Source organism: Odontesthes bonariensis, chromosome 14, assembly GCF_027942865.1.
Source record: "Odontesthes bonariensis isolate fOdoBon6 chromosome 14, fOdoBon6.hap1, whole genome shotgun sequence".
In the NCBI taxonomy this organism is placed as follows: domain Eukaryota; kingdom Metazoa; phylum Chordata; class Actinopteri; order Atheriniformes; family Atherinopsidae; genus Odontesthes; species Odontesthes bonariensis.
The window spans coordinates 26,068,674-26,083,083 of record NC_134519.1 but is presented as its reverse complement, the minus strand read 5'-3'; the positions used below and the strand labels follow the sequence as shown (position 1 = coordinate 26,083,083).

The following is a 14,410-nucleotide window of genomic DNA, read 5'->3' as shown; positions in this document are numbered from 1 at the left end:
GAAGGGGACCCAGGACAGACCCCTGGGGGACGCCATGGTTAACTGCTGCAGCGATGGAGTTGGATCCTTTCAGAGTGATGTATTGTTTCCTGCTAGAGAAGTAAGACTGGAACCAAGAGAGTGCTGTGCCAGTGAGGCCAATGAGTTTAGAGAGACGAGTGAGGAGGAGGGCTGCGGACAGGTCTAGGAGGATGAGGATGGTGAAAAGACTGCAGTGACCAGGAAGTCATTGGTGATTTTGATGAGGGTGGTTTCAGTACTGTGGTGGATTCTGAAACCGGACTGGAGAAGTTCGAAGAGCTCATGGTGGGACATGTGGTGTTGGAGCTGGGCATGTTACAACAGGAGCTGTACAACCATAGTGCAGCCATGCACAGCCCGAGAAAGAGCCACAGCAGTATCCCTTCGCGTTGAAGCAATTTACATTATTTTATTATGTGCATTTTTAATTTGCCTTTGTCAGATCTGACTGAGTTCAAAAGAAAAAAATAATAAACTTTGGTTATTTTCAAAACATACATTTGTTTTCTAGTATCTATTTATTTATTTGAGTTTTAACTGCTAAAATTACTGGTCAAAGACAATTTCTGGCCCAGTTATTTATTTTGGTCTGAAAATCTGGCCCACCTGAGTATGTAAGTAAGTAAAATTTATTTGTATAGCACTTTTCACAATTAAAATCACAAAGTGCTTCACAGAGAAAAATGCAGGATCAACAGCAGCATCAATGTTGTAAAAAAAACAAAGATAAAAAAAATAATATATATATCTATAAATATATATACAGAAGACAGAAAGACACACAAAAGCATAGAAAATAAAATAAAATAGACAGAGGTCTACCCAAAAGCTAGTTTAAAAAGGTGGGTCTTAAGGTGCCCTTTAAAGCCTTCCACAGTGTCAGCAGACCTAATCAGGATAGGTAGAGTATTCCACAGTTTGGGGGCAACAGTCAATGTAATTGAGGAGCTCTGTTGTAGAGCCACCATGTGTAGAGAGGAAGTCGCACAAACAAGTGAAATGATCATAGTTATATTTCTTCACTGATATACAAAACACTCCACATGATCAAATTCTAATGTTGTGAGGGGTGGAGGGAGAAAAAATTTGAATAAACTTTGCCCTTTGCCCTATAATCATCAACTGAATTGTCTCATTCGTTACTGGAGGTCAACGTCCAAAATACCCCATGAGAAGCATATTGTGTACTTTGCCTAGAATGTTCTTATCCTGTTGTTTAACTGAGGCTAAATTATAAACACAAATCATCTCAGTATTGTGATTTATCATATGAATGAATTCTTTATTATGAAGGATGATCATTTAAGAAAGTAAATAAAAAGTTGAATATAATTGCCGTCACAGGCTGCTTTCACACATCCTCCTGTCCTCATACGTATCAGAGTCACTGAAATTATACGAAAAAAAGCATCAACGTGGGATTGAATTACTTCCTCCTTCACATATTTCAGTGGGTTTTTTTTTTAATGCTGAGGAGAAAAAAATACAGAAAGCATTGAGGCTCCTTTCCTTAGAACTTAAAGAATTCGACCAACTGTTATCGAGGCTGCCAATTTGATTCTTACGAGTCATTTAACTCAGTTAGGAAGGTTCCAAAGCAAAAACAGATGATTCGACCAAGCCCCAAATAGCAATGTACGGCCTAAAAGGCTAAACCCAGGGCAAATAAAATTTGTTTAGATCACAATATAGACTTTGAACACTTGATGAATGACTAAAGTACTGATCCGATAACAACCCAAACCTAAGATTCACAAATTACAGCATTAATATTTGGTCAAGAAATATCTGGATATAGATTTGTAAAAAAACAATTTGTTGTACAGATAAAATACCACAGCAAGCACAAACATTGATACCACTATTCTTAATAAGCCTGTTGGATTCTTCATTTTGAAGTTAGACCAAATGATTGAGTAAACACTCACACCTGCGACCCGTTTCTGGTGGATATTAAGTATAGATACCGGAGGAAGTCTGCAACCTTCCACTATTATGCAGAGAACTTCTGGCCTGTAATCTACAGTGAAGGGAAACAGGTTCACAAATAATTCTTCTAATTTAGATGCCTAATAATCGTGCAGGCTTCACCTGAGAATTCGGTATTCGAATTCACCGCATTCGGTCTAGTTTTGGTGGGCTGAATAAAACGAACATCTGATACTGTGTATTTATGATCTTGACAGAGCCGTGTATACCCATCTAATTACTCAAAAAGCTGTAAGTAATGATGCCATGTCGACTGCATGTTGAGCAGTACAGAGCAGACGATATGTTGTGGTAGAGATGGAGAGAGATGAAGAAGAGCTGACAAAGTGAACACATGCAATGGCATTGTTGCTAGGACGATGGCATGGCTGAACATGCTGCAGACAGATCCTTGCGCTTTCAGATTTGTTGTGTTATGCTAACCAACACAACACGGGATTTGTTCAGTTGCATTCTACTCCTTTTCCTTTAGTTTTTGCATGTAATCAGCCACCTGAAGAAAGGTTAATGCACTTTTGACATTTTCTTTCTCACAAGGTTCCTCTTTTCTTCTTCTTCTGTCAGTTTACTCTGCAGGTTTACTCTCAAGGCGTCTCCTTCTGTTTATCTCTCTGTCTTTTGGAGGATGAGTCATCAGATGCGTCTCCAACCCCCCACCCTCCCCCCAATGACATTTCTCAGTTGGAACTCACACAATTCACTTAGCTCAATTTCTGGTTTCATATCACTCAGTTCCTAAAAAAGCCCTGACTCACAGGAAGCCCTTTCAGCCCGACATAGCTGCAGAATACATAGATAGTCGATTTATTTACCAGATTTAATTGTTAGTGTGGTTGCAGTAATGTGGTTATGTGTAATGTGGTTTAAATGTTTTGGCTCTGGATGCCACATTTATGGCCACACACAGAAACACACACACACACACATTTGCACATAGACGATGATGATGATGATGATGATGGCAGATAACCCACCTGGTTGGTTTGGAAGAAAAAAGTGGATTGACAGTTTATCTGTACTTTGTCCCAGTCCAGTGAGCCGCCTAATGAAATGTTAGGGATGGTTCTGTGAGACGCACACACAAACACAGTTAAATTTGTATTGCATAAAAATAGTTATGCCAGTAAATACTACACTATCCAGCTCTCTTTAGTGGAAGTGTTTTTCTTCTCCTTGACTATATTTTCAACATTAAAGCTGCCTTCGGCAACTTTTTTTTAGTCATATTAGCTTGAACTGTCATGGGATTCTGAAAGGAGAATATTAAATAGGCTGTTTAGGAAAAATCCCGAATTCTGTAGCTCCCTCTGAAGCCTGTAATTGTGCTTGCAAAAATCGAGCGCTCCCGGCTATTTTTAACCAATCACGTTAGGTTTATTATTGATCTATTATCTGAGCAGAACAGTCACCAACCACGTCTTCCATGCTGAGCGTGAGTCTGCCCCCAGCTTGTGTGCACGCACACTGGTGTGAACTCACGTGCACAACCTCGTCCACAGAGCGGGAGGGACCTGAAAGTTGTATCAGTTCGAATTTTCCGACTTTAGACTCGGAATTTTGAAAACCTGCCGACGGCAGCTTAAAGACTTACTTTTTCAAACTCAAACTTTCAAGCCAGTATAAATGGGACCACACCCATTGGAACCAAAGACTGAGTTTGATTTCAAAGAAGTTTTTGTTAGAGTAAATTATTCCTTCTATCTATGACGGTGGTCTGGTTTGCTGATTGCTTTATGAGCTGGAGTGCACCTTCTTTATTTGCCCTGGGTTTAGCCTTTTAGGCCGTACACATATATTTGGGGCCTGGTCGAATCGTCTGTTTTTGCTTTGGAACCTTCCTAACTGAGTTAAATGACTCGTAAGAATCAAATTGGCAGCCTCGATAACAGTTGGTCGAATTCTCTAAGTTCTAAGGAAAGGAGCCTCGATGCTTTCTGTATTTTTTTTCCCCTTAGCATAAAAAAAACACTGAAATATGTGAAGAAGGAAGTAATTCAATCCCACATTGATGCTTTTTTCGTATAATTTCAGTGACTCTGATACGTATGAGGACAGGAGGGTGTGTGAAAGCAGCCTGTGACGGCAATTATATTCAACTTTTTATTTACTTTCTTAAATGATCATCCTTCATAATAAAGAGTTAATTCATATGATAAATCACAATACTGAGATGATTTGTGTTTATAATTTAGCCTCAGTTAAACAACAGGATAAGAACATTCTAGGAAAAGTACACAATATGCTTCTCATGGAGTATTTTTTAACAGCTGCAGTGCAGTTATTGCAGCTCCACATCTCAGCTCAGTGTGGAGGCCTGAAAGTAGATCTTTGTATGCTCTCTGTTGGTGTCACGTAACACCTTTTCCGCTGCCACTTGGTAGGTATGTGTAATAGTCTGAGCTTTGGGGTGCTCTTGATAGCTTTGGTGCTGTTGTTGGTCCTTAAGCTTTGCAAAAAGATTTGCTTTGTCTTGGATTGAAACTAAGTGTTAATATCATGAAGACTGTAACAGAGCTGTTTTGTACCTACAGGGAGGTATCAGTCTAAGTGGGGTCAGATTGTCATCACAACATGGTCCTCTTTTCCTAAGTGTTTAGAAATGTCTTCTCCCATGTTTCCTTAACCAATAAGGAAAGAGACAATTGGGAATACTTTTTTTTCCTTCCTTATTTGCGATTTAACTATACCCTTGGTGTGTCTGCACGTTAATACTAGCTTGATATGAAGACCTGCAGACACTGTTCAGGGCTAAAAATAGAAAGCTATCAAAAAAAGTTGAAGGTTTTTTGATTATCTTGAAGAAAATACAGTAATTTTTTTTAGTCTTCATGTCTATTTTCACATTTATTTAATATTTCATATTCAACTTCTAAAAGAGCTGACTATGCTCAGTGCATCAGACAAATTTTGACATTACCACAACAATAACTGTTTTTCGCACCACTTTAATGCATGCTGAACCTGCAGCAGTCTTCTAAATTGGAGGTGTTACAACTGAGAAAAAGGTACAGCTACAGCCCTGGAATGGCAATTGAGTTCTAAAGGAAGCACATCATTCATGGTCGAACATAATTACACAGTTTCGAAATTTCACAGAATGCCCATAAACACATAATGAGAAAAAGTAAAAATGATTTTTTTTTAGCTCCAGTAGGATTTATTATTCTATTTGTTTATTATTTGTCTTCCAGAGCAGCAGCACTTCCCAGATACTGTATGTGGCTTATTCTCTTCTTAAAACACTTCAAACATTCTCTGTGTGAACACTTGCCCCCGAGTTCACAGATGGCTCAGTAGTGTTTGCTCACCCTGCTGTGATGTTGTCACACAGTCTTTGGGACTAGCAGCACCATATTCTCCTGTGTTCTCCTTTCAGGAGACACACACCCGGCAAAAGAGAGAAAGGCACTGAGTGAAAAGTTATACAGCTTTAGGCTAGATTTAGTGAATGAATGAGCTCTTATGGTGCAACTTTCTGGGGCAGATGACACACAGGAGAGAAGAAACGGGCTGGTTTAATTCAAACTGTAGTTTAATTAGTTTGTTCCGGCTGTTCAAAACTGACTTTTGTTTCAGAGATATAACACATCTGCTGACATGCTAACAGTCTACGTACATCGGTGAGGAATCCAGTGTGTATGGTATGAACACGTTTTATGAATATACATATTTGTTTGTCTTTCTGTGTGTGCGCCTGCAGAGCTTCGCAGCCTTAAAGCTTAGCTTGAGGTTGATCTCCTGTGATGTGCCACCTTCTCACGGGAGATGCAACTATTCTGGGCTCTTGGAACATTACTGTGTTTGTTTGTGTGAGTGCATGAGTGCGTGCAGTGTTGTTCTCATTGCGAGCGTGTGCGGATGTGGCACATTCTGTTGCCCGCCGGCTCACAAACAGCAGGAACCGTGTGCCCTCATCTGTGTCGAGCGATCAAAGGTATCACTTGTGCGTTTCCCCAACTTGGACTTCAAGAAAGAGGATACCCTGAGACAGAACATTTGAAGAGAAGGAGACACGATGATATTTTGCAAAACTGACAAATGTATCTTTTCTCGACTTTCTATTGGTGTTTATTGTTTGACTACTGGTGTGCAGGTCACATCACTGTGTTGGTCAGATAAAGAATGTTTTTAATCACTGCACTTTCTGGGCTACAGAATCCCAGACATGCCTATGCCAGCTCACAGACCACAAAAACAATTTCAATGTTCAAGAAACATTACATACCTTCATTTTCCCTTGCAAATTGTAACATGCTTTCTTGTTCTATTATGTGAAACTATCGCACATGATACCGTGCAACTTATTACACCACCATCGTCGCACAAAGGGAACCGAGTTCGACTCCCGCCGAACTCAGAATGATCCAACAGCTTTTCAGTTTCCAACTTTGCTTTCCGCCACAGTTGGTTGGGTTGAGATACTGAAAATAGGTTTTAAGTAAATAATAAACACACAAAACTTATCAGCAATTTAAAAAGAAATGTTGTCATCTCACGATTTCTGTCCTTTGTTTTTACCCTTTTTATATTTTGCACATATTGACAAATTATTTTTATCAAAACAGAAAACCGACCCTAAAGACCGGCCGTTAAACCTTTTGCCAAGTTGCGAAGAAAGCCTCCGCTGCCATACCAACAGCCTTGACCTGTGAATCACTTCCATGTTTTTTCTTTCTTTCTTTCCTTCTTTCTTTTTCTCTTCTTTTCTTTTGTGAGTAGAATGGTGGAATGATAGTTCCAGCTTTAGAATTTAGTTTAGCAGCCTACGGTTTAAATATCGAATGAATCTTGGAGTTCTTAATGTCGACTCCTCCTGTCGTGGTCCGCACATTGCTCACAGTCCTGTGAACATTGGGGGACACAGTTTCAAAACTCAACAGTGTCTTAAGGAAAGACTTTCTTTCTTTGATTATTCACCATAAACATGTACTTTCGTACATTGATTGTGTTTGAGGCTAAGAATATCTCAGTCACGCCTGACTCTGTCCATCCACTAATATACAAATATTTGTAGTTGTAAAATAGCTGAAAATCTGCAATGGAAATAAAAAGTATTTTCCTCCAGAGTAGCATTGTTTTAAATAAAAGAATGAGACAGTATAATAACACGCAGTGAAGTACAAATACAGTAATATATAGTTACTCAGACCTGCATTTTTTGCAGATGCATGTTTGTTATATTTATCAGTTTGTTTACTAGATGATATCATGTGGCGGTGTGTTTCTGCTGGATAACGGAAGCCATTTGGTCGACACAGAAGCTTTATGTGTGCGCTGGTTCATCACTGGCTTCCCACTTTCTAATCACTATGTGGAAAAAATAGATTTATATACACATGTGACGGCTCTCTCAGGCGCAGCATTAGATGTCTTATCGGCCAATTAACTCAGAGGGTGACATATACAAGAGTATGCCATCCTTAATCCTATCCCGTTGAGCCACATGCTTCCTCTGTATGTGTGTAACAACGGCACTATATGGCTGTGTGTTTGTTTATGTCCCTGGAGGCAGGCGGGAGGAGAATCGGAGATGTCGAGAGGAGAGGTTTTCAAAAGAAGAAAATTGTTAAATAAGACGGGGAGAAAAAAAAATAACCTTTGAAATTCTTCTCTCCCCAGTTCCCCCTTTTATTTATTTATTTATTTTCAAACATTGGGTTTATCCCATTGGCCTATAATGAAACTAGAGACAAAAGCGTTCTAATCCTGGCTTCTCTGGTCTGCCTTTTGATGGCTGGGTGTGTATTCAATCAGTATGCATATGTGGATGTGATAGTAGGGCACTGGATTGTGTGTCTGGTGTTAGTTAATACTGCTCTTCGATGCCTCTGTGTGTATGCAAACCTGCAAGTGTGTCCATTTTTTCATGTGAGATAGATCAGAATATACTGAAATCGTTTCCATAGGGACGTTGGGTTGTTGCTGCATCATGAATAGGATACATCAAAGAGTGGAATAAACAGAGATTCTGTGTGCAGCCTGAACTTCTCGCCGCTGTCAGAAACACTCCTGTCAAATCAGGAAAAAGTGGAGATGGAAGGAAAGCATTGGATGTGGAGAATTCATCAGAGGCAGCAGGACATAGTCAGATGAATATGGAGAAGAATTTGTATCCAGGAAGTATCATTGTTTATCTTCCCGTAGTGGTAATCGACTCTGAGAATAAAACCTCTCAAAATCAAGTGCTGGTCTAAGTTGGTCCCACAGATGATGTGTATTGATTAGCCCCGCCTCCCCACTCCATCCCGCTCTCTGATCCCTCACTTCTTTCTCTCTCACATCAAATCTTTCTCACATTAATGTGTTTTTCTCCCTTCACACAAACATGCACCCTTACACATTGTGTAAGGTAGGTGAGCTTGTGTCTATCTGTGTGTGTGTGTGTGTGCGCGCGTGTGTGTGTGTGTGTTAGGGGGTGTGTGTGCGTGTGTCTACATCCCTAAAGCCTGCCCTCAGGCGAAAGCACTGGTAAAACCAAAGCAGAAGGAGGGAGCTCTCACAGTTGCTAAAAAACTAGTCAGTATTCTCTTCTCCAAAACAGCTGCCATAATGGTTTGCACTGGCACCAGAATTTCTGGTATAGACCCAAACGAACCCATTTGTATTCAAGTGTTATTGTCCTGTCATGACTGAGTGACCTGCTCGCACATAAACGGTGACATCAGAAAACGAGGAACACATTGGCCAAAGTTTCACGGTGACTCCATTACTTTTTGAAAACTCTTTTTTTTGGTGTCTTTTCTTTTTTTTTCTCTCCCCAGATTGTTGCTGTGAAGCTGGAAGCTCACAGCTGCATTAACTGTGTTTTGATGTGTTTAGATTAGTGAATAATACCGCCACAGATGAAGAGCTGTCAAAGATCACTGAAGCACAACATGAATCTGTGTATTTAGTTTCTTTTGTTCATCCCCTGCCTCCATTTCTGCCTCTCTTTGTCTCTGTCTGTCTTTTTGTCCGGTGAGCATTCTAAATCAGGGACACAGCAGGGAAGCACACTGCCTAGTAACCGGCTAAACTACTCACACACACACACACACACCTCTGCTCCCATTAAAACACACTATATTTTCCTTTGTGCGTATGTGTCTGCAGGGAGTTTGGCTGGAGGGATCCAGAGCTGCCAGAGGTGATCCAGATGTTGCAGCATCAGTTTCCATCCGTCCAGTCTAATGCTGCCGCCTACCTCCAGCACCTCTGCTTTGGAGACAACAAGATCAAATCTGAGGTACTGATCACTGAAAGCATCCATGCTTTGGTTCTAAACGAGAGTAAGTTCAATCCAATATCACAGAAACATTTCCCCGACTGTTCCCTCTAATACGCGATAATAGAGAGGATTTGTCTGCTGAGGTTTTTCCTTTGTGTCTTGACTAGAAGATGAAGATGCTTGATAAAAAGCGAGTAAATGAGTTTGTGTGTGTGTCCTCACCTGAAAATTATTTTACTTCAACTTGGTCTTAATATCCCTCATGATGTCCTTATGTTTCATTCATAAAAGATACAAAGACTAAAAAAAAACCTCTCTTGACCAGGTTCCAACAACCCCATCTGTAGCTTCCAAATCTGCACTTTTCAACTCAACTTTTCTGAGTACATGAAGTCATTTCTTATGCAGCATATCGTTGGAAAGCTAAGATTCTTTTGATCCCTCTAATTCAAAGCATGTACACAGATTTCATGCCCCTCTTCTGCCGTCCAAACATCGAGCCGGCTGTAAATGAGCTTGTTGAGAACTGTCACATCAAATGGCTAATGAGATTCTGAAAATGAGGATATTCCCCTTCGTATTTGAAACATTGGAATGTCGAATAAGAAAAATCCTGCGGAAAGTAACATGGCTGCAGCGTGTCCTCGTGTGTACAAAACGGGCACTTCATTTTCAAGGGTATCTTAGAGCTTCTGAGATTAAAATAAGGCGAAATGGAAAGCAAAATGAAATCTGAACTACATCTGGTACTGGAGATAGTCTGGGGTGAGAAACATCAGACACACAGAGAGACATTTCTCTGGATCTGATTATGTTTTCCAGCTAATAGCTGAAAACTGTAGTCATCTACAGGCTTACGTTTACAGAAAAATGATTTGTTTTTTTCATGTACTTACTTATTCATTCATTGAGTGAGTTCAAAAGGAAAGACCTCTGCAGAAAAAAAAAAAATTGTCTCTTTGCTGGTAATCAGATTAAAAAAAAAGTGAAAGTCTTGTCCGTGGACACGAATCAATAGATTAAATTCATATTATAGTATCATGCTTTGCGTCAAACGGGGTTTCGCGTGTGTGAGAAAAATAAGAAGCTTTTGCCAGCTTGTTGGAATAAAAAGAAAAGAAAAAAACTAAAATCCACCTACCAGCATCTCTGAAACTCACCAGTTAAACCCCGTTCTCCAACACGGCAACAACGATCTTATTTAAAGAAAGAAGAAATAAGCAGTTTAGAGGTATCATAGACCTGTATCGGCTTAAACCCCAAGTCTGCTAACATCTTGCCATTTACAGAAACTACATTATTTGACATAAATAACAAAAATAATTCAATTTAAAAACCTCCATCAAGCTGGTAAAGCTAATGCAGTACTGAGCGTTACTTAAGGAGGCCTCGATGTAGCGTGTGCCCAGAAGCTGAGCAGATAAGTTGTAAATCTACCTACTTTGAACTCGCTTTGGTGTGATGCAGCTGTTAGCTTTGAAAGAGCAATTATTTAGCACGTGGCACTCCCCCAGTGATGACAATTTGTCTTTATTCAGAGGAAACTCCGTCCAACATATCTGGGTGAGCTTCGCTGCTCTCCACATCAAACGACATTAGCTCCTCATTATGCACACTTAACACAGCTCTGAATATAGCCCTGCTCATGAACTCTCTCGTCTCATCCTTTAGAGCTGTCGTCAGCCAGTGTCCTGTACAAAACTGTTCCATCTCTCTCCTCAGTGTCAACTAAATTCAGCCCAATTCCACATTATTAAGCTCCTACTGAGACGAGTGGCTGTAAGGATGAACAAAGTTCTTCATGGCAATCGGCTAATAGGCAGGGAACACCGAGTATAAGGGAGACCAAATGAAAGAGAAGATGGTGACTATAGTCGGATGCACTGATTAAGGTTGTGCAATGTCTGCCGAGCTATCCTGTGATGATGAAAGCTTAAAAAAACTTCCACTTTCCCTTTACTTAACGGCTACTACCGTAAGCAGCATCTCAGCTGAAAAAGCTTCACAGGGTTAGTTAGCGTGAACAAAGGGAACAGGCACGTAGCAAATTAACATATCACCATATGTTGACCACACCAAAGCTATTTAATACTACTGAACTCAATCTATTGTTGGACACTTGCTGTTAGCCAAACGGAGACTTTGCTAAACCGTGTTGCTGCATTAAATTCCACAGACTAATTAGTGTCCACTGTGGACTAATTAGTGTCCACTGTTAACAGTACTCTCTACACCCTGTTCCCTGCTCAGGGGATGTCAGCCAAGAGAACTGCCCTTTATAAAATTCCTGTATTCAGAACAACCTGCAATGTAGATAGCACTCTCTATCCAAAGAAATGATAGAATTCTTATATTTTAAGCAAAGTTGAATTTACCTCAAAACAGCGATCAATAAGATCGATTTCTGTGACAGAACACGGAAACTTCTTCACAGTCTCTCCTTTTTTTTTGTCTTTTAAGTTTGAAACCGAAGTGAGACGTAAACTGACTGATGCGTAAACTTGCTTTTCAATAAGTGCTCACTACAAATCACAGCTGACTTATGAGCTTCCCTACAGTCAGCCATAGCGATAGAGCTTTTTTTTTCCCTCTCCCTCAACCATGGCAGTAACTGTTATCTGTTTATATCTAATATCTGTTGCCTGCTCTGTGCTTATGCTCATGCGCTCAGTACAACTTCTGTTAGTTTTCTAGCTTCTGCTGTAACTGAGGCTCTGTGGACCACTGACTTTTGGGGACATTTCCAATGACGACTCAAATGCAATAAAGCTGTTAGAATGCAACCTGTCCTACCTTTTGCTGTTGCCCTAACATGCACAACTTTATACACTTCACAAGGATCACATGCCATCAATTTCCCTGTAACCCATCGGCTATAGACAATGACATCGCTCCGAGGCATAACATCATTACTGCCCTGTTCTACATCTGCATCTAAGTACAAGGCTGTTTAAATAGTGCATTGTGCATACTGTAAGCTATTTATTGTTTGTGGCAGCTCATCTTGTGCCACCTAACCACTGCTGCAGCCACGTTTCAGTTTATGTTGCTGCTGCTTTCGTAATTTCTCTCACACTAATTAAGTCACACATCTGGTTTCTAACTTGCTTGGGTAGTTTCCTAACATCACTTACCATCTGGAGCCATGTTGCATTCAACAAAACCCAGAGCAAAATTGATAATACCTTGGTGCTGTCAGGTTGTTTTGTAATCACACCTGCTTTAACTGGAAATTACACGTGTACTCACTTATGTTGCATTACCTTTTGCTTTCTGTGGCCTGTTTTGTCAATAAATTACAACTAACCCTTTTTTACCTTACACTCCAGTGCACAACCTGTGATTAAAAAAACAAAGATAGTAGCTTATAGTTATGGCTTAATCTATCAAAAATAATAAAATAACAGTTTATTGTAACTTGTAACAAAAACTTTAAACATATCTAAGCCTCAGCTGTTAGATTACAAGAAAATAAATTCTAAAGGGAATGGAAGTGGATTGCCTTGTCTACTGAGGTGAAGCCTCAGGGGTAATTACCTAAACATACAGTAATTACCCAATTTGTTGTGGTTTTTTGGAGGTGTTATTATATTGTAGTGTTAGTCTTAATCTCTTTCCTTCTCTTTTTCATTTTAATATAATAATCAATATAAGGCATCAGGCTCTGAGTGTAATGTCAGAAATAATTTCCCAGAAAATCTGGGTAAATTTTCAGACACTGTGCACCAGCACAACATGCACTTTCTATTTTTTACAAGGTAAACATTGATATTTACATGGCCAAATAAGATTACATTTCCTCTAACCTTTGTAGCTCTGATGTCTTGACCTTGAATGAAATCACTGCCATCATTCATAAATAACCCTCGAACTGTTCTTACCTCGTCCTCCCTCCTCCATCAGATTCGACGGCAGGGTGGAATCCAGCTGCTGGTGGACCTGTTGGACCACCGGATGACAGATGTGCACCGCAGCGCCTGTGGAGCCCTGAGGAATCTGGTGTATGGCAAAGCGAATGACGACAACAAGATCGCCCTGAAGAACTGCGGAGGCATACCCGCTCTGGTCCGACTGCTCCGGAAGACCACTGACGTGGAGATCCGGGAGCTTCTCACAGGTGAGGAGCCAAAGATCAAAGGATCCTGATAGAATCCCACCAGAATCTACTTTGTGTACCCTGCACCTGCACCTGTAGAAAGCTTAGAGAGTGGCCCAATGATTACTTGTACCTTCTTCCAAAAAGTATTTGCTTATGTATGTTGTGTGTTGCGATGCTTCCGTCATGGCTAAACGCTAAATGTCTGATTTGAAATATAATATAACTGGAAAAGCAGTAGCAGCCCACCAGACCCACCCACACATAACAGGGCAGAACAGCTTTCAACAAGTGGAGCATCGACTGCGAGATGCTTCTTTTTAACCGGAGCTTCTACATTTTTGGAATATTGGAGGATTTGACATTGCTTTGGCATTTTACAGCTGGAAGCTTTTTTTTTTTTTTTTTTTTTTAAATATTATCCTTACTGTTTTTGTCTACTGTTTAACCAACATAATAGATATCAAGATTTTAATTGAATTAAATAAATTAAGTCAATTTTAAGCTTTTGCACCACACGTGTCACTAGAAAGTGAGAATATTAAGACTATTTTGGAAATATCAATCCATTCATAAAACCTTCCTGCAAAGTTTTCCAGAGAACACAACCAAGGACAAATCATATGAATAATTAAAGTAGTAATTTTAGTGAAAGGGTATATTAATTATATTAGAACTCGCACAGTGAGGCTTTTTCGCAAGAAAAAAAAACTGACACCAACCTTTCTGAACAGCCATCTGACTAAATACAACGTGTTCAATGGGCTGTTAGAGGGACATAAGCTCACATCTTTTTATGTCTGGCCACGATCAGTCACTCCCAATAAATAATCAAATGATATTTTGAAGACATACTGTAACTACAAAAGAGTATCTCTAGAATCTTGAAGCACATGTTTTTTGTTTTCTCTCCTGCTCATACAGTACATCCTTTCATGCATGCACAGTTATAGTAGACAAACACCTACATTTTGACTTTGAACAGCCAAAAAATACCTGTTTATACTCAAATACAGAGATGTGCTCACACACACACACACACACGCACACACACACAGAGAGAGAGAGTGAGATGCAAAGACACACATAAGAGAGTT

The 14,410-nt window shown here is 39.9% G+C and overlaps 1 protein-coding gene across 10 annotated transcripts in view; it reads left to right on the top strand.

Moving 5' to 3' along the window:
• Window positions 1-14,410, top strand: part of ctnnd2b (catenin (cadherin-associated protein), delta 2b) — a 150,485-nt gene that overhangs the window by 100,283 nt on the left and 35,792 nt on the right. For all 10 annotated transcript variants that reach the window (XM_075483775.1, XM_075483774.1, XM_075483769.1 and 7 more), the window contains 2 exons: window positions 9,103-9,235; window positions 13,121-13,334. In XM_075483775.1, coding sequence (XP_075339890.1) covers window positions 9,103-9,235; window positions 13,121-13,334 — 347 coding nt within the window. The remainder of the gene's footprint in view (window positions 1-9,102; window positions 9,236-13,120; window positions 13,335-14,410) is intronic.